The sequence below is a fragment of the Mus pahari genome, chromosome 3 (assembly GCF_900095145.1).
Source record: "Mus pahari chromosome 3, PAHARI_EIJ_v1.1, whole genome shotgun sequence".
NCBI lineage: Eukaryota > Metazoa > Chordata > Mammalia > Rodentia > Muridae > Mus > Mus pahari.
Window position 1 is genome coordinate 110,696,041 of NC_034592.1, and position 18,604 is coordinate 110,714,644.

At 53.7% G+C, this 18,604-nt stretch overlaps 1 protein-coding gene across 1 annotated transcript; it reads right to left on the reverse strand.

Annotated features, from left to right (window-relative positions):
- Window positions 1-4,018: 4,018 nt before the first annotated feature.
- On the reverse strand, window positions 4,019-18,257 carry Prom2 (prominin 2). Its single transcript, XM_021193849.2, has 24 exons — window positions 17,913-18,257; window positions 17,353-17,402; window positions 16,825-17,027; window positions 16,603-16,723; window positions 16,345-16,408; window positions 16,007-16,096; window positions 15,497-15,699; window positions 15,113-15,187; window positions 14,185-14,248; window positions 13,821-13,980; window positions 13,377-13,529; window positions 12,409-12,532; window positions 11,907-11,998; window positions 11,685-11,769; window positions 9,620-9,766; window positions 8,722-8,793; window positions 8,002-8,094; window positions 7,811-7,864; window positions 7,477-7,557; window positions 7,231-7,299; window positions 6,500-6,589; window positions 6,232-6,338; window positions 5,845-5,917; window positions 4,019-5,686 (listed from the first exon to the last, which is right to left on the reverse strand). The coding sequence occupies exons 1-23, from the start codon at window positions 18,154-18,156 to the stop codon at window positions 5,854-5,856; spliced, it is 2,505 nt and encodes an 834-aa protein (XP_021049508.1). The 5' UTR covers window positions 18,157-18,257; the 3' UTR covers window positions 4,019-5,686; window positions 5,845-5,853.
- Window positions 18,258-18,604: the final 347 nt, after the last annotated feature.

Consider the following 18,604-nt stretch of genomic DNA (forward strand, 5'->3'; position numbering starts at 1 on the left):
TCCTTGGGAATAGCAGGCTGTGGCAGAGCTAGCCTAGAACAGAACCCTCCGGTCCTGGGCCTACCAGGGAGTCAGCAACCTCCCCGGCCCTATCCAGCATGCCCCCCTCATAAAATGCTCCTGCCAGGAGCCTCAAGTCACCTGACCCCCTTTCCTCGAGTCCTCTCAGACTTTCCCAGGGCCTGGGCATTTCCAGGGTCCTTCCAGGGTCTCTGGGAGATGGAGGAACGAAAAGGGCTGAAGCAGATCTCCTCAAGTGGACCTCAGCCTTGCCGTGCTATATGGGCACAGGCCGACTTCCCCTAAACCCTTGGAATTTGAGAAGATTGGGGGCCTGCTGAACCCAAAAAAAGGTTTAGGATGCTGAAGGAGGCCCAGTGTGGTTTGAAAACTGTTAGGGTGACGGGTCTTGACTGTGGCTTCCTCGGGTGGGCCAGGGGTGGGGTGAGGTACAGACTGCATGAGGAAGAAGGGGGGATAATTCCCTATTCAGGAGGCTGTTTTCTTCTTTGTATTATAACACTTGAAGACTCAGCCATGGGCCACTACAGCCGACTGGAGCCCTCTCCTCCTGTGTAAGAGAGAAACCCACAAAAGCACAACCAAAGACCTTGAGTCCTCTGACCTCTCCCCAGTTCCTGCTCAAGGCCTCTCCAGACCAGACTCAAGTATTTCCCCCTCTGGCCTCTCAGACTTAGCTCTGACAAGCCTCAAGTTTCATGTCTTTCCCTCAGGCCGTTTCTGTGTCTGGGGCCTTGGAGAGCAGGTAGGGACATCTCTCAGGGCCCGTGCCGTGCCTCACAGCCCTTCCTTGTGAGAGCGCCACCGCTGTGTGCAGTCAGGTCTAATCACGCAAGAGCTCCAAAAATGTCTGCTGGCCTAAAAAGCCTTCTTCTGGGAGCTGCAAATCTCAGAAGTGGACACAGCCTGGAACTGCAAATACCCAGAGTTGATTCTGCCGCCTTCCTCAGACCCTTGAAATCTCTTTTGCCACCAGTCACATGAAAACCTGACAGGCCAGGACCCTTCTTGGGAGGGGAACAAAAGCAGATCTTAGTCACTTCGGGCCACCCAACACAGTCGGGGCTCTCTTTGGGGCTCACTCATATTCAGCACACCTGCCCTGAAGTGGGGGCCGCTGGGCTCAGGCTGAGCTGCCGAGGGTGGGAGACCTGCTCCTAGGCAGGGTGGGTGGTCAGCCCTGGCTAAGCTTCTCTCTGGGCTTGGTGGAGTTACTGGCTTTCCCTTTTCTGTCGAGGGCAATTCCAAGGGTCCTCAGGGCTCGGTGTCCCAGTTTGTTTTCTGTTGCTGTGATAAACCACAGGCAACTTGTGGGCAGAAAGGGTTTATTTCAGCAAACAGTGTAGTATAGAGGGAAGTCAGAGCAGGAACTGAAGCAGAGACCATGGAAGAACACTGCTTCCTGGCTTGCTCAGCCTGCTTTCCTTATACAGCCAACACCCACCTGCCCAGGGGGTGCCCCCTGTGTGCTGGGCCCTCTCACATCAGCCATTAATCAATACAATGCCCTACACACGTGCCTCCAGGCCAGTCTGATGGAGGCATTTTATCAGTTGGTGGCTGGTTTGTGGTTGGGGGATCATGACTATCAAGGAGCGTCCAACACCCAGGAGTAGATGCACCTGCTCTTCTTGCCTGAAGCCTGTGCCTTCGCCAGGCCTGGAGCAAGGCCAACCAAGTTGGCCCTGTCCCAACTCTCACAGAAGCCTTCATTTGAACCAGTAGCCCTTCCCCGAGCTCTGCCATTTATACAGCTAGCAGTGACTCCTAAAGAGGGAGAAGGAAGCAGCTGCTTCCTGCATTTCTCAAACTGCAGGGAGTCCATGAACCCCACTAGCTCTTTTTTATTTTTTACTTAAAGGAGGAAGGAAGTGGACATGGACCATAGTGGACATGTGGTGCTCAAAACACAATTTGTGGGAGTTGGTTCTCCAACCACTTGGTCCGAGAGCTCAAGCTCAGGCTTGGCAGTGAGTTCCCTTGTCCACTGAGCCATCTTGATCACTGAGCCATCTTGCTGACCCTCCTGCTCTTTTGTGATGCCTCTTGCTTCTGGCACCTCACTTCACCCTCAGGCCTAGCCTCCCTCCCTCAAGTCTCCATAGGCCCTGGCTCCTTGGTACCCTCAATGCAGATGAGGGCGTGACTGCATCATCCCTAAATCCCACATCACCTATGGGCAGCAGCCAGGATAGGTCTCGCTCCCATCACTCCAAGTCTCCTCACCCAGGTCTATAACTTTCTTACTGTCTGTAAGACTGAAGCCTGTGAAGTGCTCCGCATGGCATAGCTGAGATACTCAGGGAAGGACAAAGTTACAAGGAGAGAAAGCTTTGTTCCAGCCGGCTGACTGCCAGCATCCTAGCTCAGTACATGTCCTGAAGAGGTAAGGAAATGGTTTTGGCTCTTGGACAATATGGGGAGGGACACTGTTCATTGTCAAACCTGAGTAGGACTACAGGTTGGACCCAGGGAATTTCTCTTGGTGTATCTTGCTCACACCCAATCCCTGTGCCTTTCTTTTCTAAACCAAGGAGCTAAATGGCTGCCTCTTTCTTGGCGAATTCATAGTACCTAGCACACTTCCTGGTTTACAGTCTTAGCTCAGTGAATGAACATTTGCTCACTTTGCTGGACCCCCAGCCATGTAGTCCTTGCTTTGTACCCTGAGCTGCCCAGACTTGCTCACCCAGAACCTCAGATGCTCTAACCCACATAGTACTCCTTTGGCAGAATCTGCCACAGGGCCTCTACTGAGTGGCCAGGTGGAGCACCTGGCAGAACTCCTAGGGCCCCCAATCTGCCATCCCTCCTGCTACAGAACATCAAAGGACATCTGACTCAAACTTCCCTGGAAACAGGGCCTCCCTCCCATGCACTCACAGGAGATGGAGACCTGCAGAGAATCCAGGAGAACATGTCCAGGGGCAGGACCAGGGGACCTGAAACTAAATTAGGTGACCTTGAAGCAATCAGGTAACTTCCTGGAGCTTCATAGGGCTCAATCAGATAACAACTTGACCTCCTCAGAGAGTGTGGTGGTGGCAGATAACAGCCAGTGTGAGGGGATTCAGTCTCTCTACGAAGCAGGTGGAGTCAGGTACCACTCAGCATTTTAAACCAGGAAAGTAGCCATGTTTCCCTCTATAGTTACATCTGTCTATGTGTCAACTGCCAACACCACTCCTTCCCTGAGTGTCTCCGAACAACCCTTTCTCCAAACTAGTGTTCCACGGCTGTGACAAGGTTTCTGGGTGCTAAGCTGGAGGAATAATTGTTAGACACCACTTAAAAAAAATGTGTGATGTATGTGCCTTTTGAGCATTTGAAATAGTATATGTACATGTATGTGTATGTGTATGTGTATATATATGTATATATAAAAGCTGCAGAGAGCAAACAGGCCTGTAAAGAAATACAGAACTGGAAGGGAGATGTAGCTCACTTGATAGAATGCTTGCATAATATGAATGAAGTCCTGGACTTGAATCCCAGCACCACAAAAAACCAGGCACAGTGGGAATGGTGGCTGAGATCTTGTCCCAGAAGATGCTGAACAGAACTTTAACTAACACCTGGTTCAAAGCCAAGCCCACTGAAGAGAGGTGCAATTTCCCCATGCTTTTGGGGTGAGCTTCACCCCAGGAATGTGAAGTGTTGGCACTGACCTACTTTCCAGGGAACTTTGAGTTATTTGGTCCCTGCCAAAGGATTAAGGTGACCCTGTTTTCTGCATCCTCCACCACTGCTGGATGTATACAACATCCCAGGGAAGATGCTGTCATCCAAGGCCTCCAACTATCCCGACAGATACAAGAGTGCCAACATTCAAGCAGCCCTACCATATAGGAGAGGCAAGATGAAACTAAGAAAAACAAGGGATACAACAGCCAATAGGAGCAGATCACCAGGGACTCCCGTGTAACGTAGTTTTGCTTACAAGTGCTCCGGTATATAGTAGATCAGATGAGCAACTCCGACAGAGAACTGGAAATGATTTTTTATTGCCTTTACTTCATTTGTTTACATCCAATCAGTTGCATTAAAAAAATACAGGGTGTCACTTCCTCACCCCCAAGTTAACAAATCAGTAACAACTGAAAACAAACAAACAACAAAACAAAACCTTCCAACTTCTGGGGGTAGAAAGCACATCCCGGGATGCCTGTTTGAGAGTATGTTTGCTGGAGTCTTTGTACGTTCGTACATTGGGCTCCACCATCCTTAGTCCTAGCAGCAAAACTGGTGCTTGTACATTCATAATGTAATTCCATATCAACATGCCCAGAGATAGGGAGGATTACCACCATAAAGGGCACCCACCCTCTTCACACCAGACCCTGACTCTGCCCTCAGCCTGGCTCTCTCCTCCTAGGCTGCACGAGTTGGACTTGCTCAGCACCAGGCCTGTCAAGGGTTTCCACCCATCACTGTGTTTGGCTTTCACAACCCTGCACGCAGGCCCTGAAGAACCTCTCCATTTTACAATAAAATAAATCGAGGCTGGGGACCTATGTCATGCGTTTGAGGTGCCCCAGCGAGCAGCATCAGGCCTGAATCACATGGCTAAGGCAGGCTCTGCGCCTCCCACTGAATTGCTATAGCAGACCCAGGACGCCTGCAGTTAGAGAGGCCTTGGAATTCTTCCCACAAATGCTCATTAAACAGCAATTGTATGCTGAGCCTTTGCCTTAGAGACCCAGCTTCAGGGACCTGGAACCAAAGCTTGGGAAAGTAAGAACCTGTGACTGGAGCAGAGATGAGTCCATATTGTCTCTCTTTTCTTTGTCCTTTCTGGACCATCCAGAGATAAGTGAGGGGTGACCCCAGGCCATACGTGCAGGATGGCAGAGGAAGTGTAAAACCCTGTTCTTACCACCAGATCCATCCTGGGAAGACAGTGGGACCACCCATGCTACTGTCGGCAAGGCAAGAGGGGAGCCCCAGCGTGGTCCACATCCCTGGTTCTCTCTTAGGAGCCAATGCTCAGAGAGGACATAGGTCCAACACTGGTATCTCTAACCCAGAACAGGACAGCTCAGACCTCAGACAGGCCTGTCTTGCCCCACTGGGAATGAGAGATCCAGAGGAGAGCTGCAGAAGGCCCAGAGGTCACGACCTCAACCATGATGTTTGTTCTGTGCAGGGAGGCCTGGGAGCCAGCAAGGTGGCAGTAAGGACAGGGTAAAGGGGACAAGGTGGGGGGGAGAGGAGGCAGGACCTCCATGGAAAGAGAAAGCAATGGTCTGGGGAAGGGAACAAGAAGGATGTTGGGGCAGGTGGGGGGACCAAAACTTAGACAAGGGGAAAGGAGCTTAGATAGGAGAGGGGAGAAAGAAACAAGGCAAACGGAGGGGGCTGTGTCCTGACTGAAAGCTGGAGAAAGAACTCCTGTGGGTGGTGGAGAGGCCTTTCCTTTTGCTGAGATACCACAGTGAGGAGGACGAGGCTAGACAGGCAGAAGAACCTGTTAGCTCTGGAAAGACTGAGAGTGATTCGGGTCACGAGGAGAAAGTGCAAATGTGGAACTGGGTAAGCTAGAGAGGAGGAGGGGACAGCCCAGCGCTAGCGGCCAGCCTGGGCTCTGGGACAGAGGTTACAGATGTCTTCTGGTCCAGGCTGAGACAAGGACAAGGGACAGGAAGCCCCCAGGGGTCACCTTGCCCTGTTATAAATCAAAAAGGAAACAGGTGGTTGTGGGGGATGGGTCCCATCCACACCCAGACAGAGACCCCAAGCCCTCCTGCCCTCCTCTATGTTGAAAACCCCGAATCTCAGCCCCTCAGCTCAGGCACTGAGGGATTATGGAGGGGTGGAACTCACCGGTGGGTGCTATAGCTTCAGGGAGGTGACCCTGGGGATATGGAAAAGTTGTGTCTCTTCAGAGCTGGTGGAGCTGTGACATCACAGAACTAAAGTGAGTCCCTAGCACAGATCCTCCACCCTGACACAGGGATACCTGGAGCTCTGATAGCCCTGCCTCAGGAATCCTCCAGAGGACGAGTAGTCCCAAGCTATTCCCCCAAGTGGATGTGTTGCAGCAAGAAAGACACGTGGCCAGCTTATGTGGGAACTTTCAGTCCCCCAACACTCCTTAGAGTTGGGCCAGAAGCTCTCTCTGCCTGGGAGGTTTCCTGGCAGAGTGTAGCCCAATGGCTGTAAAGACTCCCTGAATACCTGATGCCCACAGTGATTCTGGCAGCCCCTCACCTGAGGCGTTTCCGGATGGGACGGAAGTACTTGGAGGTCTTGACGGCGAAGATGATGCTGGGGATGAGGAAGAAGGTGCACCACCCCAGGCAGAACCAGAAGGTGTTCTGGACAGGAGCCACAAGGTCAACTCCCTGAGCTGGGCTTGGTGCCTCCCCACCAGCCCTGTGCCCAGAGACCCTACACTGACTCCACATGGCCTGGGCTCACATCCTCCTCCTGCCCCCTTCCATTTGTTCTGTATCCATGGTGGGTTGGGGACACTCACCCAGGGGTCAGCCATCATGTCACACAGGATCACATGACCATTGTCCAGGGCTGTAGAGAGGGGCTGGCAGGTGGCGATGCGCTGAGTCACCTGTCGTGCCAACATGAGGCAGGTAGACGTGAAGATACCTGGACCTACAGATGTGTACCCCATATTCTGAGGAATACCTCACACTTGCACATAGAGTAGTGGGCGCACACACAAACACACATGACATAACAGCCATGAGTCCACATGAAGGTTGGACACTGGACTTCCTGCTCAGCTCTTCCTCTTTGCATCTACTCACCAGCCTATGTGTAAGTCTCACCATGTCCCCTACCATGGCTTTAAGCCATTCTCGCTAGAGAGGCACACACATGCCTGACTTTACATGTGTGCACACACTACACACACATATACTCAAGGTAAGCAATCCCCCTGTGAAGCCTTTCCAGAAGCTGAGGCCCACAGGGTGTGCAGGAGGAGGTGGGCTTTGATGGCTGGCCTTAAAGAAGCTGGACAAGGGACTTGTTCATGGAGAGGCATAGGGTCCATACTTGGGTCTCACAACATGGCTGGGGGTAGAAGTGGAGTAGACAGCATTCACTCTGTGAGCAAGGATGCAGGTGGCAGGTTTAGGAGTTTGGGTCCAATCCCAAAGGCCTAGGGTACCTCAGAAGGGCTCCACAGCTTGTCCACTGGGCTGAGCATGCTTTGAGGCCCAGGCAGAGATCTGTACCCTCACTTACCTCTGCCCTCACCCAGGCCACATATTGAGAGAAGTAGCCCATTTCCCTGGTCAGGAAACACTCCGTGGCCTACAGGAAGGAGCAAAGCCCTGGGTTGGCAAGGGTCCTGCCTCTCCACACTCCTCCATATCTGGGATCATCAGAACAAGCCTGGCTCTCACAGGAGCCACAGTGAGGATGAGCTGGAGAAGCCTGGGGTAGATGCTTCATGTTTGGCTTAGAGGCCACACCCTGCCCTCAACTCACATTCCTCAGGATGTGGTTGATCTGCACCGGCAGCTCTCCTTTTAGACGGGTGACACTGTCAAGAAAGTCTGAGGTATTCACCTGCAGGAGACGAGAGTCTAGATCAGCCATCCATCTCTCTACTCACCATAATTTCTACACTATACCACACACCACCTTAAGGGAGGAGGAGTAGGTTCTAGGACCCAGAGGCCAAAGAAAGGGATCCTTAATGATCTGACCCCGCCCCCTTCACCTTCTAATGGGATCTCAAAGCAGCCATCCTATTTTCCTCTATTGCCCGCCTGTTTTGACCCCCCACCCCCACCCCCTGTCTCCCACTCCCATTAGCCACCTGCAGACTTGGGGCCAAGGACTCCAATGTCCTGACACTGAGGTTGAGCTTGGTCTGTGGAGGAAGAATCAGGGCTGTTACAGGCAAGAATTCAGAGGCAAGAAATGGAGAATGTGGCTGTCCCCTCCCTCATTCATTGTCCTCTCTCCATCCCTCCTCTTCCTCAGGCCTCAGAATCCCTCTGAGCTTACCACAAGGCTCTCCTGGGGGACAACCTTCTCCTGGTAGAGGCTTCGAAGTTCTCTGGCCTCCTCCTGTAGCTGCTGCCTCAGTAAAGAGTCATTCTGAGGGTAGACAAAGTGATCAGAGTGGGTCCCACCCCAATAGGAGGAGCAGCCCTTCAAGGGGGTTTATCAAAGGGATGTGGAAAGTGCTGGGCTGAGGCAGAACTTCTCCCCCCCCCCCAGCTCAGGCCTGCCCTGCTCTAGGCCAGCCCCAAGCTGGATGCTCTACATATAAGCTGTAGATACCACTGCTAAAACTGGGCAATGCTCCTTGCTCTTCCCACAGTCAAGATATCCGAAAGGGAACTATAAATACTGAGTGCATGTGGGATATCTGTAAATACTGAGTGCACGTGTCCATTCAGGGACCTCACAACACCTGTCCCAGTGGACTCTGAGGCTGGCCCAGCTGTGTGAAGCTAGGCCAGATACTTCATCTGATATGCGACGGTGACAGTCTACAGATGGAGAGACAGAGATCTGAAATGGCCTGCCCAAGGCCACACAAAACTGGCAGCAGGACCTGAATGGGAACTGAAGGTGCAGAGCTTCAAGCCCAACAGCGGGGTAAAAGGCCTCAGCCCCGTGTGTCCCTGTCCCCTCTCCAATCCCAGCATTCCAAGCCCCTCCTGCCCATATCTTCTTTTTGATGGCTGTCTGGCTAAAGGGTCTCTGCTCCCTTCTTACTTGGGCCTGGGCCAGTCCTTCCAGCTCCTGCGCCAGCTGCCACATGTCAGTGTTCACCACAGGCTTCTGGATCTGTGGAAAGACACCAAGAAGGCTGAACCCAGATGTCCCCGGTTACCCTCAGCCTCTGAGTTTCTAGACCCCCATCGCTCTCTCTGTTATCTCAGGAAAGATCTCACATAGCCTAGGCTGAACTCAAACTTGCACATTCCCCTCTTTCTGCATCTCAGTCACTGGGGTTCAGCTATGTGTTACCACATCAGGCTTCATGCAGTACTGGGGATGGAACCCAGGGCTCTACACGATGGACAAGAACTTTACGAACTGAGCCGTATCCCCAGCCCCAGTGAGTCCATTGTGAGGAGTCATCTTGAGTTGGAACTGAAGCTGTGAGGTATTTCAGTTTCCAATGGAATAAAAAATAAAAAACAAGGTGCCTTCTGGAACGACTGGAAGAAAGTCATTGTCCACCTGTAGAGTTGGCTTGGCGGTTCCTTCCAGAAGTCCCCAGTTGGATTTCCAGCACCCACATGGTGGCTCACAACTATCTGAAATTCTAGTTTCATGGTAAGAGCTTCCCTCTTCTTGTTTCCACAGACACTGCATACATGTGGTGCACAGACACGTGCAGGCAAAACACCCATACGTGTGGGGAAAAGAAAAAAAAAAAAAAAAAAATCAGTGTCACCCTGACTTTTCCGGTGTTCTTAGCAGCGGTGCGTTCAGGACCATGAACAGCGACACGTACCCTTGCTGGAGGGACTTGGGGAAGTGTGTGTAGGTCCTTAACCAGAAAAGCCAGGAGTGGAGAGAGCTGGAGAGATGCAGAACACACCCAGAATGGCCCTTTCACGGGGTGTCACATGCCGCTGGGGCACCAGATGTCCCCCTCACTGACCTGCACAAGGAAGTCTCTGTAGTGGATTTTCTCCAGCCCGCTCCTCTGCAAAGCCTCCAGGTCCTGGCGGGCAGTGGGGCTCAATAGGTCTAGCTCCTTCAAATCTACTTGGAATCTCTGAAGCTCCTGTTGAATCTTGTGGGTATACTGCGGGAGCGGACAGGATGAGGTACATTGTTGAGCTTGGTTGCTTGGCTTAAGGGCCATTACCTGCATCTGCAGGGCTCCTGCTCTAGATACATCACAGGCTCCCAAGAGACCTCTACTTAGAGTCCCAGCCAACTTCCAGGGATCATATGGGAACTGGGCTGTGGTACAGACTTTCACTGGACAGCTGATACAAAATAGTTTTCTGGATCTTCTTCATCACAGCCTCTGTAGTAAGGTCTTCACAGCATCTAATACTCTAAAATCACTTATTCCTGGACTTGTTAATCCAAGCTCATCAGCTCAGTAATATCGGGGACTTTGACTATCCTACTCTGAGACACAGCAAAGTCTGTCGAGTGGTAGGTGAGATACAAGTTTGTAGATTTGTAAGTGAGTGAGTGAAGGAAGGAAGGAAGGAAGGAAGGAAGGAAGGAAGGAAACAAACAAGCAAACAAGCACACCCACATTTCCAGAAAAGACATCTGGCCCTTGCCTATCCTGTGGTCATGACACCCAGCTTCTATATCGGACGAGGCAACCCATCTCTGGTCACCGCTCCCCATCTTACTAGGTAACCTTCCTCCAGGGAGAGGCTCCCCAACTGTCTTTGACAGGGAGGGGCAGGAAGCAGCAGATATTCTGGATGGCACATTTTATTTTTCTGTTTTATGCGTAATTGGCCTTTTGGTGTCTTTTCTGAGAAGTTTTTCAAGGTCACATTTAATAAAATACCATGAAACCTCAAAGTACTTTCTGGTCCCTCAGAACCAGAAGCCTCATTGGACCATACTTTTCTGAAAGCTGGACTCTTCCTCTCTGGGGCTGAGATCACTTAAGGCTGAGATAATTTCCAGCCAGCAGGGTTGGCGGGCCACTGCACCCAGGACCCCGTTGCAACACCTCCAGCGGAGGGGCAACTGTCTCTAGCTAATGACACTGGAGGGAAAAGGTGCTGACATTAAACAAACATCTCTGGCTGTGGTTTAAGGCATGGAGTTAGGACTGGTTTTATTTGATTGTGTCACCCCATAACTAGGGATAGAGATGAATCCAAGAGGTTTCTTGGGTGGATCAAAATGAGTGAATTTTGTATGGGCAGCAAGAGTGCTAGCCAGTATGTGTGTGCGTTATGTGTGTCTGTGTCTCTCTCTCTGTGTGTGTCTATGTGTGTGTGTGTGTGTCTATGTCTGTGTGTCTGTGTTAGGGGGTGTTTCCTAGGACATGCTTAAAGGAATGGCTCCTCAAGGCTCTCTCCCCACTTTACCTAGGCATGGAGAGAAGAGAGAGGGCATGTTTCATGAATCTTTAGAACCACATTCTAAAATGATCCCTTGTCCCAGGTTCTGAGACCCTTTTGTCAGTATTGACAAGTGCATCTGTTTTCTACCCCTTCCATTCTACCATTGCATACTTCTGCACCCAGGACCTGCACCATCTCCAGCAAACGAGTCCTGGGAGGACAGCCAGTCTGAAACTACCAGGTCAGCCCGGGGGTGGGGGTGGGGAATAGAATCTGCCACTGCCACCTACTGGCTCTGAGAGTTCAGCAAGGGTCCCAGAGAGTTTTCCACCAGTGTCACTCAACTGGCTCTGGTACACTTCCACGCCACTCCCCGTCAGGACACCCCCACCCACTGTCACTGTCCTCTCCTTCCATAACTGGTGCTGTATTCAGCTTATCCTGGAGCACATGCTTAGAGAGACCCATGGCGACCAGCCACTCACACACCTACCCATACCCCTAGAATCTGCCAGAGTTCAAGCCCTGGCCAGGCCCTGAGTTGGTTGCTCAGATCTCTGCCTTGGGTACCTTGATAAGAGTTTTTGTTTTGTTTTGTTTTGTGTTTTAGTTCAGAGGTAATGTCCCAGAAGAACAGAAGAAAGGGATGTGCAATCTTCTGAAACACTCCCTTGCCTGTTTGATATCCAGGTGCTTATCCAGGTCATAGGAGTCATTGAGCTGTAGAACGTTCCAGAGTACTGCCCCTGCCTTGCACTGTCTATGGAGGAAAGACACACATCAACAAAGAGCCACCAGGGATGGCAGGTGGGGTTGGCATCACCCTAAGGAGACATCCACTTCTGCACCTCCCTTCTCTTCCCCGACCCTTGCCCCAGTCCCAGGACACCCGCTCACTGATAGGCCTGGAAGACGCTGATGTTTTTCTTCAGGCCAAGAAGATAGGACAGGTTCATGGATGGTGGCAAGTTCCCCGGGGTGTCTGCAAACTGCAGGTGGGTAGGAAGAAGTGAGACACAGACAGGTGAGGGGCAAGCCTTCCCTAATGCTCGGTGCCATCTGTTACTTCAACCAGACCCATCCTCTAATTCAAATGACTCCAGACACCAACTCCTTATGGGGACTTTGCCCATGAATCTCTGGCAGTGATAAAAGCAGGGCCTTCAGCACGGTGTCCTTCTCAGACTCCGAGTTGGATTTGGGTGGTGTAGGTGCCACCACCTGGAGTCCTTGCTGGGGGGCACCTTAGGGGCTCGGGACTCACGGGTGTCTATCTGCACCCCCATCTCATCCTCCTCCCTCCTGGCCCCATCTTCCAGTTGCTCCTCTGGCTCCCACTTCCTCCTGACTCAGTCTCTTGGCCCAAGCTCCCTCCGAGCTGGAACAGGCCCAGGCCCACCTCATACAGCTCTCCACTCTCCCAGCTCCGGCACACCAGCGTCTGCACATTGCCACCCACCAGGAAAGTGGCGAAGACGAGGAGGATGAGGGGGACTGCGAAGAGGAAGCTGAAGGCCACACCTCTGGAGGTGAGAGACATGGTTGAAGGAATGTGGAAGCTGCCTGCCCTGAGCCATCCTTGTCCCCACCCACGTCCCGGAGACAGCATAAACCACTTGTTGGCAACAAAGCGTGTCTTCTAGGCAAAGGAGAACCCAGTACTCCTGGCAACTCCTGGGCATCCTCACCCATCCACCCCCAAATTACTGTTGGGTTCCGCTGCCACCATAGCCTAGAGGAAGGACACCTGCTTGTTCTAACAGTTATATCTGAACTTAGGGTTCATGGAAGAGACCTGCTCCAGTCACCAACCTTTCTACATAATCACTGTCATCTACATAGATAACACTCTGAAGATGCTGGGCAGTAAGGACCCTTTGACTGGTACCACTGACACACAGCCGCCCCATGCCAGGTCGTAAGGCCCGGAGAGTAAAATGTAGGGTGGATTTCAACTCCTCACTAATCCCTTTGACCAGGTACCTTGTATGAACAGCCTGGCAAATTGTATGTGGCAGCCCTGGTCTTAAAGGCCATCCAGTTTAAGGATGTTAAGCAGATTCTGCCCTTGCTGCCTTTGGAACTGCCTACGGGCTGGGTTAAGAAGGAATTTGAGGCTGTGTCTGGGCGTGGTGGGAGTAGTATAGTTACTACTACTGTTGCTCTTCTTCCTTCAGCCCAACCCTCTTGGAGGACACCGAGACCTAGGGAGGTCATTGCTTTGCCCAGAGTCACTCAAGGAGTGGGGACCAGGTCAGTATCAGGGCTCATTCTCCCGACTTGCCAGGCTCCACTCCTGTAGCTGTACCGGGAGGAATCTGGCAAGCCAACATTGGAGCCCCTTTCCCCTCCCCAACCTTTTCTTACGCCATGAGGAGGCGGGCTCCAGCCTCGCCCTTGGTTTCAGAGTGGCTGGGGTCCTCCCTGGCAAACAACCCCCAGATGCCCAGGCTGAGGCCCAGCAGGTTACAGATCACCACAAGCAGGATGGCAGAGCACAGCACGCATCCTAAAATCCACCTGCCACAGAGAGAGTGTGGGGCTCACTGAGAAGGAAGCCATCTGGTACCAGAGGGCCGGCCAGCCTGGGACCTAGGCCTCCAGGCACCAGACTGGATCTTTAGAAGTCGGGGTGCGAACATTTGCTGAGGTCTCATAGCTTTTACAGGGCCCCCAGACTCAGATTTGGACATACACAGCCTGGGGAGACATGGAAACCACAGGGGTTAGGGTTCTTGGCTTAAAAGGAGGCAGTAGTATTATCAGGCTCAAAGTGACCATGGATGGATGGAGGCTCAAAGCACCACCCACCTGTATGTCTCATATCGTTGCACCTCCTGCAAGTAGGGGCGGCTGCGCTGTTCCAGCCTCTCCAGTGCCTGGCTCCAGCGGGAGGCTGCCTCTGAGCCTGGGAACACCTGGGCCAGCATCCTCACCCCTTCAGGCTGCTCAGCCAGTGCCGTTTTCATATCTGCCCAAAGCCATAGGGTTTCAGAGGATTAAAGCGGGCACCCAGGAGTCGGGGCCAGATCTCTGGGGCTCACGGAGAACCCAGCAGACAGGGAAGACAGCCATCCCCACCACTGCCCAGCTCCTCTCAGCAAGCCTCCCTGGAAGGGATGTGCTGGGGGGTGGCATTCCAGGCAGCCAGCCAGGGCCCTAAGCAGGGCCTCACCTTTGACCACACTGACCGCCTGCACTTGAACCAGGAGCGGGAGGTTATTGAAGGTGGTGTTCTCCTGCAGAACCAAGCAAAGCTGTGTTTACTGCTATTTGGAATTCCACCTTGGGGTATTAAAGTCACAGGCCCAGAGGGAGGGTGCTGCTATTGAATGCTCCCAGCAAAGGACGCAGTCTTGTCTTTGCAAACATGGCTTCTCTTCCCTGACTTGAGCCTTCCACACACAGCATGTTACGAACTCCTCCACCCACTTGTGCTCGAAGTCACTTCCTAGACATCCCTGCCTCTCATCCTCTCACCATGCACCCATCCCATGCTAACAGCCAGTTCTACTCCCTCAGTCCAGCTTCCAACCTTCCATCTGTGTTAGTCCGGCTTCCTTCTTCCCAGCCTCCCAACAACTGACTCACTGATTCTCCAACTCCAGGCCCTGGGTCACAGGCTCTGACTCACAAGGTGCCACCCCCGCCTTGGCTGTCTCCACCCAGAGAGTAGGCTTGCCCTCTGGGGTACAGCCGAAGCACCTGTTCCCTTGTGGCCCAAAGACCCTGTCCCTTATGGGAGCCCAACTCTTTCTGAGCTGCAAGTCAGCCTCTCCCATCTGACTGTGTGCAGTAGAGACTGACACAATGAGCCCAGGCTGACACAGGGTGAGGGTGGACTCAATTTAATCAGGTCCCTCTTTTGGGTCTTTCAAGATAGGGTTTCTCTGTATGACCCTGGCTGTCCTGGAACTCACTCTGTAGACCAGGCTGGCCTTGAACTCAGAAATCCGCCTGTGTCTGCCTCCCAAGTGCTGGGATTAAAACTACCACTGCCCAGCTTAACTGGGTCCTTCTTCTAGAGAGTGAAACTGAGCCCTTTCCCTTGTCAGTCCCAGGGAGGTAGAGCAAGATCCCAGGGAAACCTAAATAGAGTGTACCTCCTGGACCATGCTGGAGAAGTTGGCTTCTGGGACATCCTTCAGCCGATGCAGGACATCATCCACTGGGGGCATCTGTGACATGAGAAAGATGTCTATAGGAGGAAGGAGGTATCTCTGAACCCTTAGTATCCTCAAATGTAAAATGGGAACCACAGAGTCCCTAGCACTCTGTGGGGCAGAGCTCGAGAAGCGAATAAGCATGAGGCTCGGGGTGTGTGGCAAGCAGAGAGCTTTGGCTCACTCTAAGAATGAAGGGTCATCAACCCTGGGTGTTCCGGAAAGGAAGGCATAGCCCAAGGAAGGAAAGTCATCTGGTCACTAGGATGCCAGAGGGTTCCAAAGGTCATTCCAAGTCCCAGTGGCGTTGTTCAGGGCCTGCACCTGGCTAAAGTCAGCGCCCAGTTGCAGAGCACTGGCCCGGCTGAGCACCCGCTTGCAATTCCCGTGGCACCAGCTGTCCTGAAGCAGAACCAGCAGGCGTTCCCGGTGCGCCTGCACGGGTGGTTCCAGGTGCCGCTGAGCCTCCTGCAGTTCCACTGAGGTGGTGTTCAGGGCTCGAAGGTGGTCTATGGAGACCTGCAGGGCTAAGAGAGTTACACATGGCCTGAGGATCTCCTCATTTCCTGGTGCTCTCAGTAACCTAGGAAAAAGAGGCACCTCCTCCTGGCTATAGGGGCATAAACTGTCTGTAGCCACGGTGGAAACTGCCGCTGGGCACATGAGGCCAGGAGGTAGGCAGGGGTCCCACATGCAGACTCCCAGATAATGGGTGGAGAAAGACTTGGGTGGAGCTGGGGTAGTTCGTGAAATGCAGGGGTGGGGGCTGGGAGGATTGGCTCCTAGAGGACACCTGCTGGACCCACCCACATACAGGGCACTTGTCCAACTCACCCTGGCCCAGGCTGTGCACTGAGGCTAGCACCGGGTACACTGTGCTCTTGAGCCGGTTATGAATTATGTTCCCAAGGTTCTCACTGACACCTGGACAACACAGGGCATTTGGCAGGATTGGTCCCCCAGGAGCTGAGGACACCCCCATTGTCACCCGTGAGCCGTGGTCTCTGCAAGGTGGGGTCGGCCTCCTCATCCTGCAGTCATACGGCTGCCGCACAGGGAGATCCCTCTTTGTGAAGTGGTACCCTGGTGGAGTCCAGGCTAAGGGAGCCGAGAGGATTCCCTATGGCAGGCCAGGGCAGAGGGACCTGGAGTTGCTCAACTGTAACTCTCACCATCCAGCTCCCTTGAGACTTGCTTCTGAGGGACGGAGAACTGTTCAGCAATGGCCTGCAGCTCCTAAGCAAACACAGGGGAGTAAGCCATCTTCCCTGTCCTTCAGCAGCCCCAGTCTTACAGTTAGTTTTTTCAGGGACTTTCCATCAGGGGGCAGTCGAGTGCCCGTGGGAAGGGACATCCTCTCTGCTTTGCAGGTTCTCAGACTTGAGGCTGGGTACTACTCACATACAGCTGAGGGCTTGGATGGTACTCACTTCAGGGACATCAGAGACCAGGCCTCTTAGGCCGAGCAGGGTCTCAGGGACAGCTTTCACACTGGGCTCCGTCTGACTGTGTGTGTACTGGTTAGTAGCAAAAGCACAGACCATACCAATCCTGCGGGGAAGGAGGCAAGGAGAAAAGGGTTTGCAGTGTGCCCAGGGGCAGGGGGCCACCATCCAGCCTCCCCCCCCCCCCCGACCTAGGCAGCCTCTCACAGAAGCACGAGGGTGGTCAGCAGCAGGAAGGTCATGAGGGTGCCACGTTCACAGGCCATGGCCTTGTGTTCCGTCTTCACTCTGCCCCCACAGCGCTGGCGGCAGCGACAGCAGCAGAAGCAGAGCCCAGTGATGGGCACCAATAGGAGGTAGAGGCCAGCAATCACAGCACACACCACGTAGCCTGCCTCATACCGAATCACCTGGGCAAGGCGGCAAGGCATGAGGGGCCGCCCTGCCTTGCCCCTGCTCCAGTGCAAGTCAGAAGTGGAGAGAAAGCTTGTGTGCCTCCTCTCCCATACGAAACACAAGAGGCGATGGCAGAACACACCATTGCACAGATGAGGCAACTCAGGTCTAGAGACACTGGGGATCACTGCACACCCCGCCTTGAGGGGAAAGGATGCCTAAGACCCCACTCTGGCAAACACTCCGCGAGGTGGGCTGAACTGAACAGGCGCGAATGCCCGTGTGTCCCCTTCTGCACACCCTTAACTCCCTCCCCAGCACCTGTAACTCTCTCCTCACCTCATCTGTCTTCACAGAAGATGGGTCATTCAGCAGGGTCTTTATCAACTCTGGGGAAAGGAAGTAAGCTGAGGGTTGGGGAACAGCTGCTGCCTTGCCCCTGTGTCTAGCCTCTCCCCACTGCCAAGCTAAGGGAGGTTCTTAGAGAGGGCAGTGTCATGTGGCTGTGACATCTTGCCAGGCCTCATCGTGCTGCAGAGGAGGCAGCTGGTAGAAGGCCTCAAGCAGACCTTTCCGGACCCTTCTAGTAGGTCCTGCAGCTGGCCTGGTAGTCCTTCCCCTCCTCCCGCCTCTTCTGGCTCTCCTGAACCCTGACACCATGGCGCTGGGACAATGTACCAGATTTAACATAATGGACGTACACCTAGAGAGGAAAAGGGGCTGGCCCAAGGTCAAACAAGAGGGCTGGCTAGCTGCTTCTCGAATCTAATAACGTGTGGAAGAAAAAAGGCTGTGTAGTACCAGAAACCTCACCCTGCCTGTAGACAGGATGTGCACAGAGGCTAGTGCCCCGCAGACGTCCGCCGGGGTGGGGAGCTGGGGGGGGGGCGGACACTCACCTGCCGGGAAGGGGTTAAGCTGAACCACGGAGAGGAATCGTCGCACGGTGCCATAGAGGGAGTTCAGGGGCCCCGACGCGCGGACAAGAGGGGCCAGCTCTCGTGTCCTGGGCACCGGAGCGAATGCCAGGTGCTCCACGCGCCCGAGGGACCCGCAGTCGGCTGCCACAGCTTCGGGCAGGCTCAGGGCCAGTCCCAGGCTCAGGCCCAGCAGGGGCACCATGAGGCCGGGTGAGCGCGTCATGAGTTTGGGCGGATGGGCGGGTGGGCGGCACAGGCTCAGGCGGCGGACAGTGCGGACCAGCACGGGGCAGGCCGTGCATCCTTCTGTAGCCTTCTTCCCTCCGTCCCTGTGGCTCTACAAACCGGCCCGACAGGTTTGGGCTCCGGAGCTACCAGGTCGCCCGCCGGGAGCGTAGGAAGGGCAGGGGCGGAGGCCAGATAGGGGGCAGGGCCCCGGCCCAGCCGCCCTTGGCTTTCTCAGTGAAGTCTGTGCCTCTCTCCCCTCCTAACATGCTGAGCAAGGGCAGTCCGGAGCCCGTCCAGGGGTACCTCAGAGTCTCTGGATTATCTAGGATGGTCCAATTTCAAATAGAATTTTCCAAACTCAGTCCCAGCAACCCAACCTGAGGGCTGGTTAAACATGACCACCTAGTGAAACCTTGGCCCACTGAGGAGGTCCTAAGACCAGA

Coding starts and splice junctions, on each gene's coding strand:
- Prom2 (XM_021193849.2), bottom strand. CDS start 18,156: ATGACGCGCTCACCCGGCCTCATGGTGCCCCTGCTGGGCCTGAGCCTG. Junction 7,558..7,810: donor CCTTGGCCCCAAGTCTGCAG/GTGGCTAATGGG, acceptor CGTCTCCTGCAG/GTGAATACCTCAGACTTTCT. Junction 5,918..6,231: donor CCCATCCGGAAACGCCTCAG/GTGAGGGGCTGC, acceptor GTGATGTCACAG/CTCCACCAGCTCTGAAGAGA.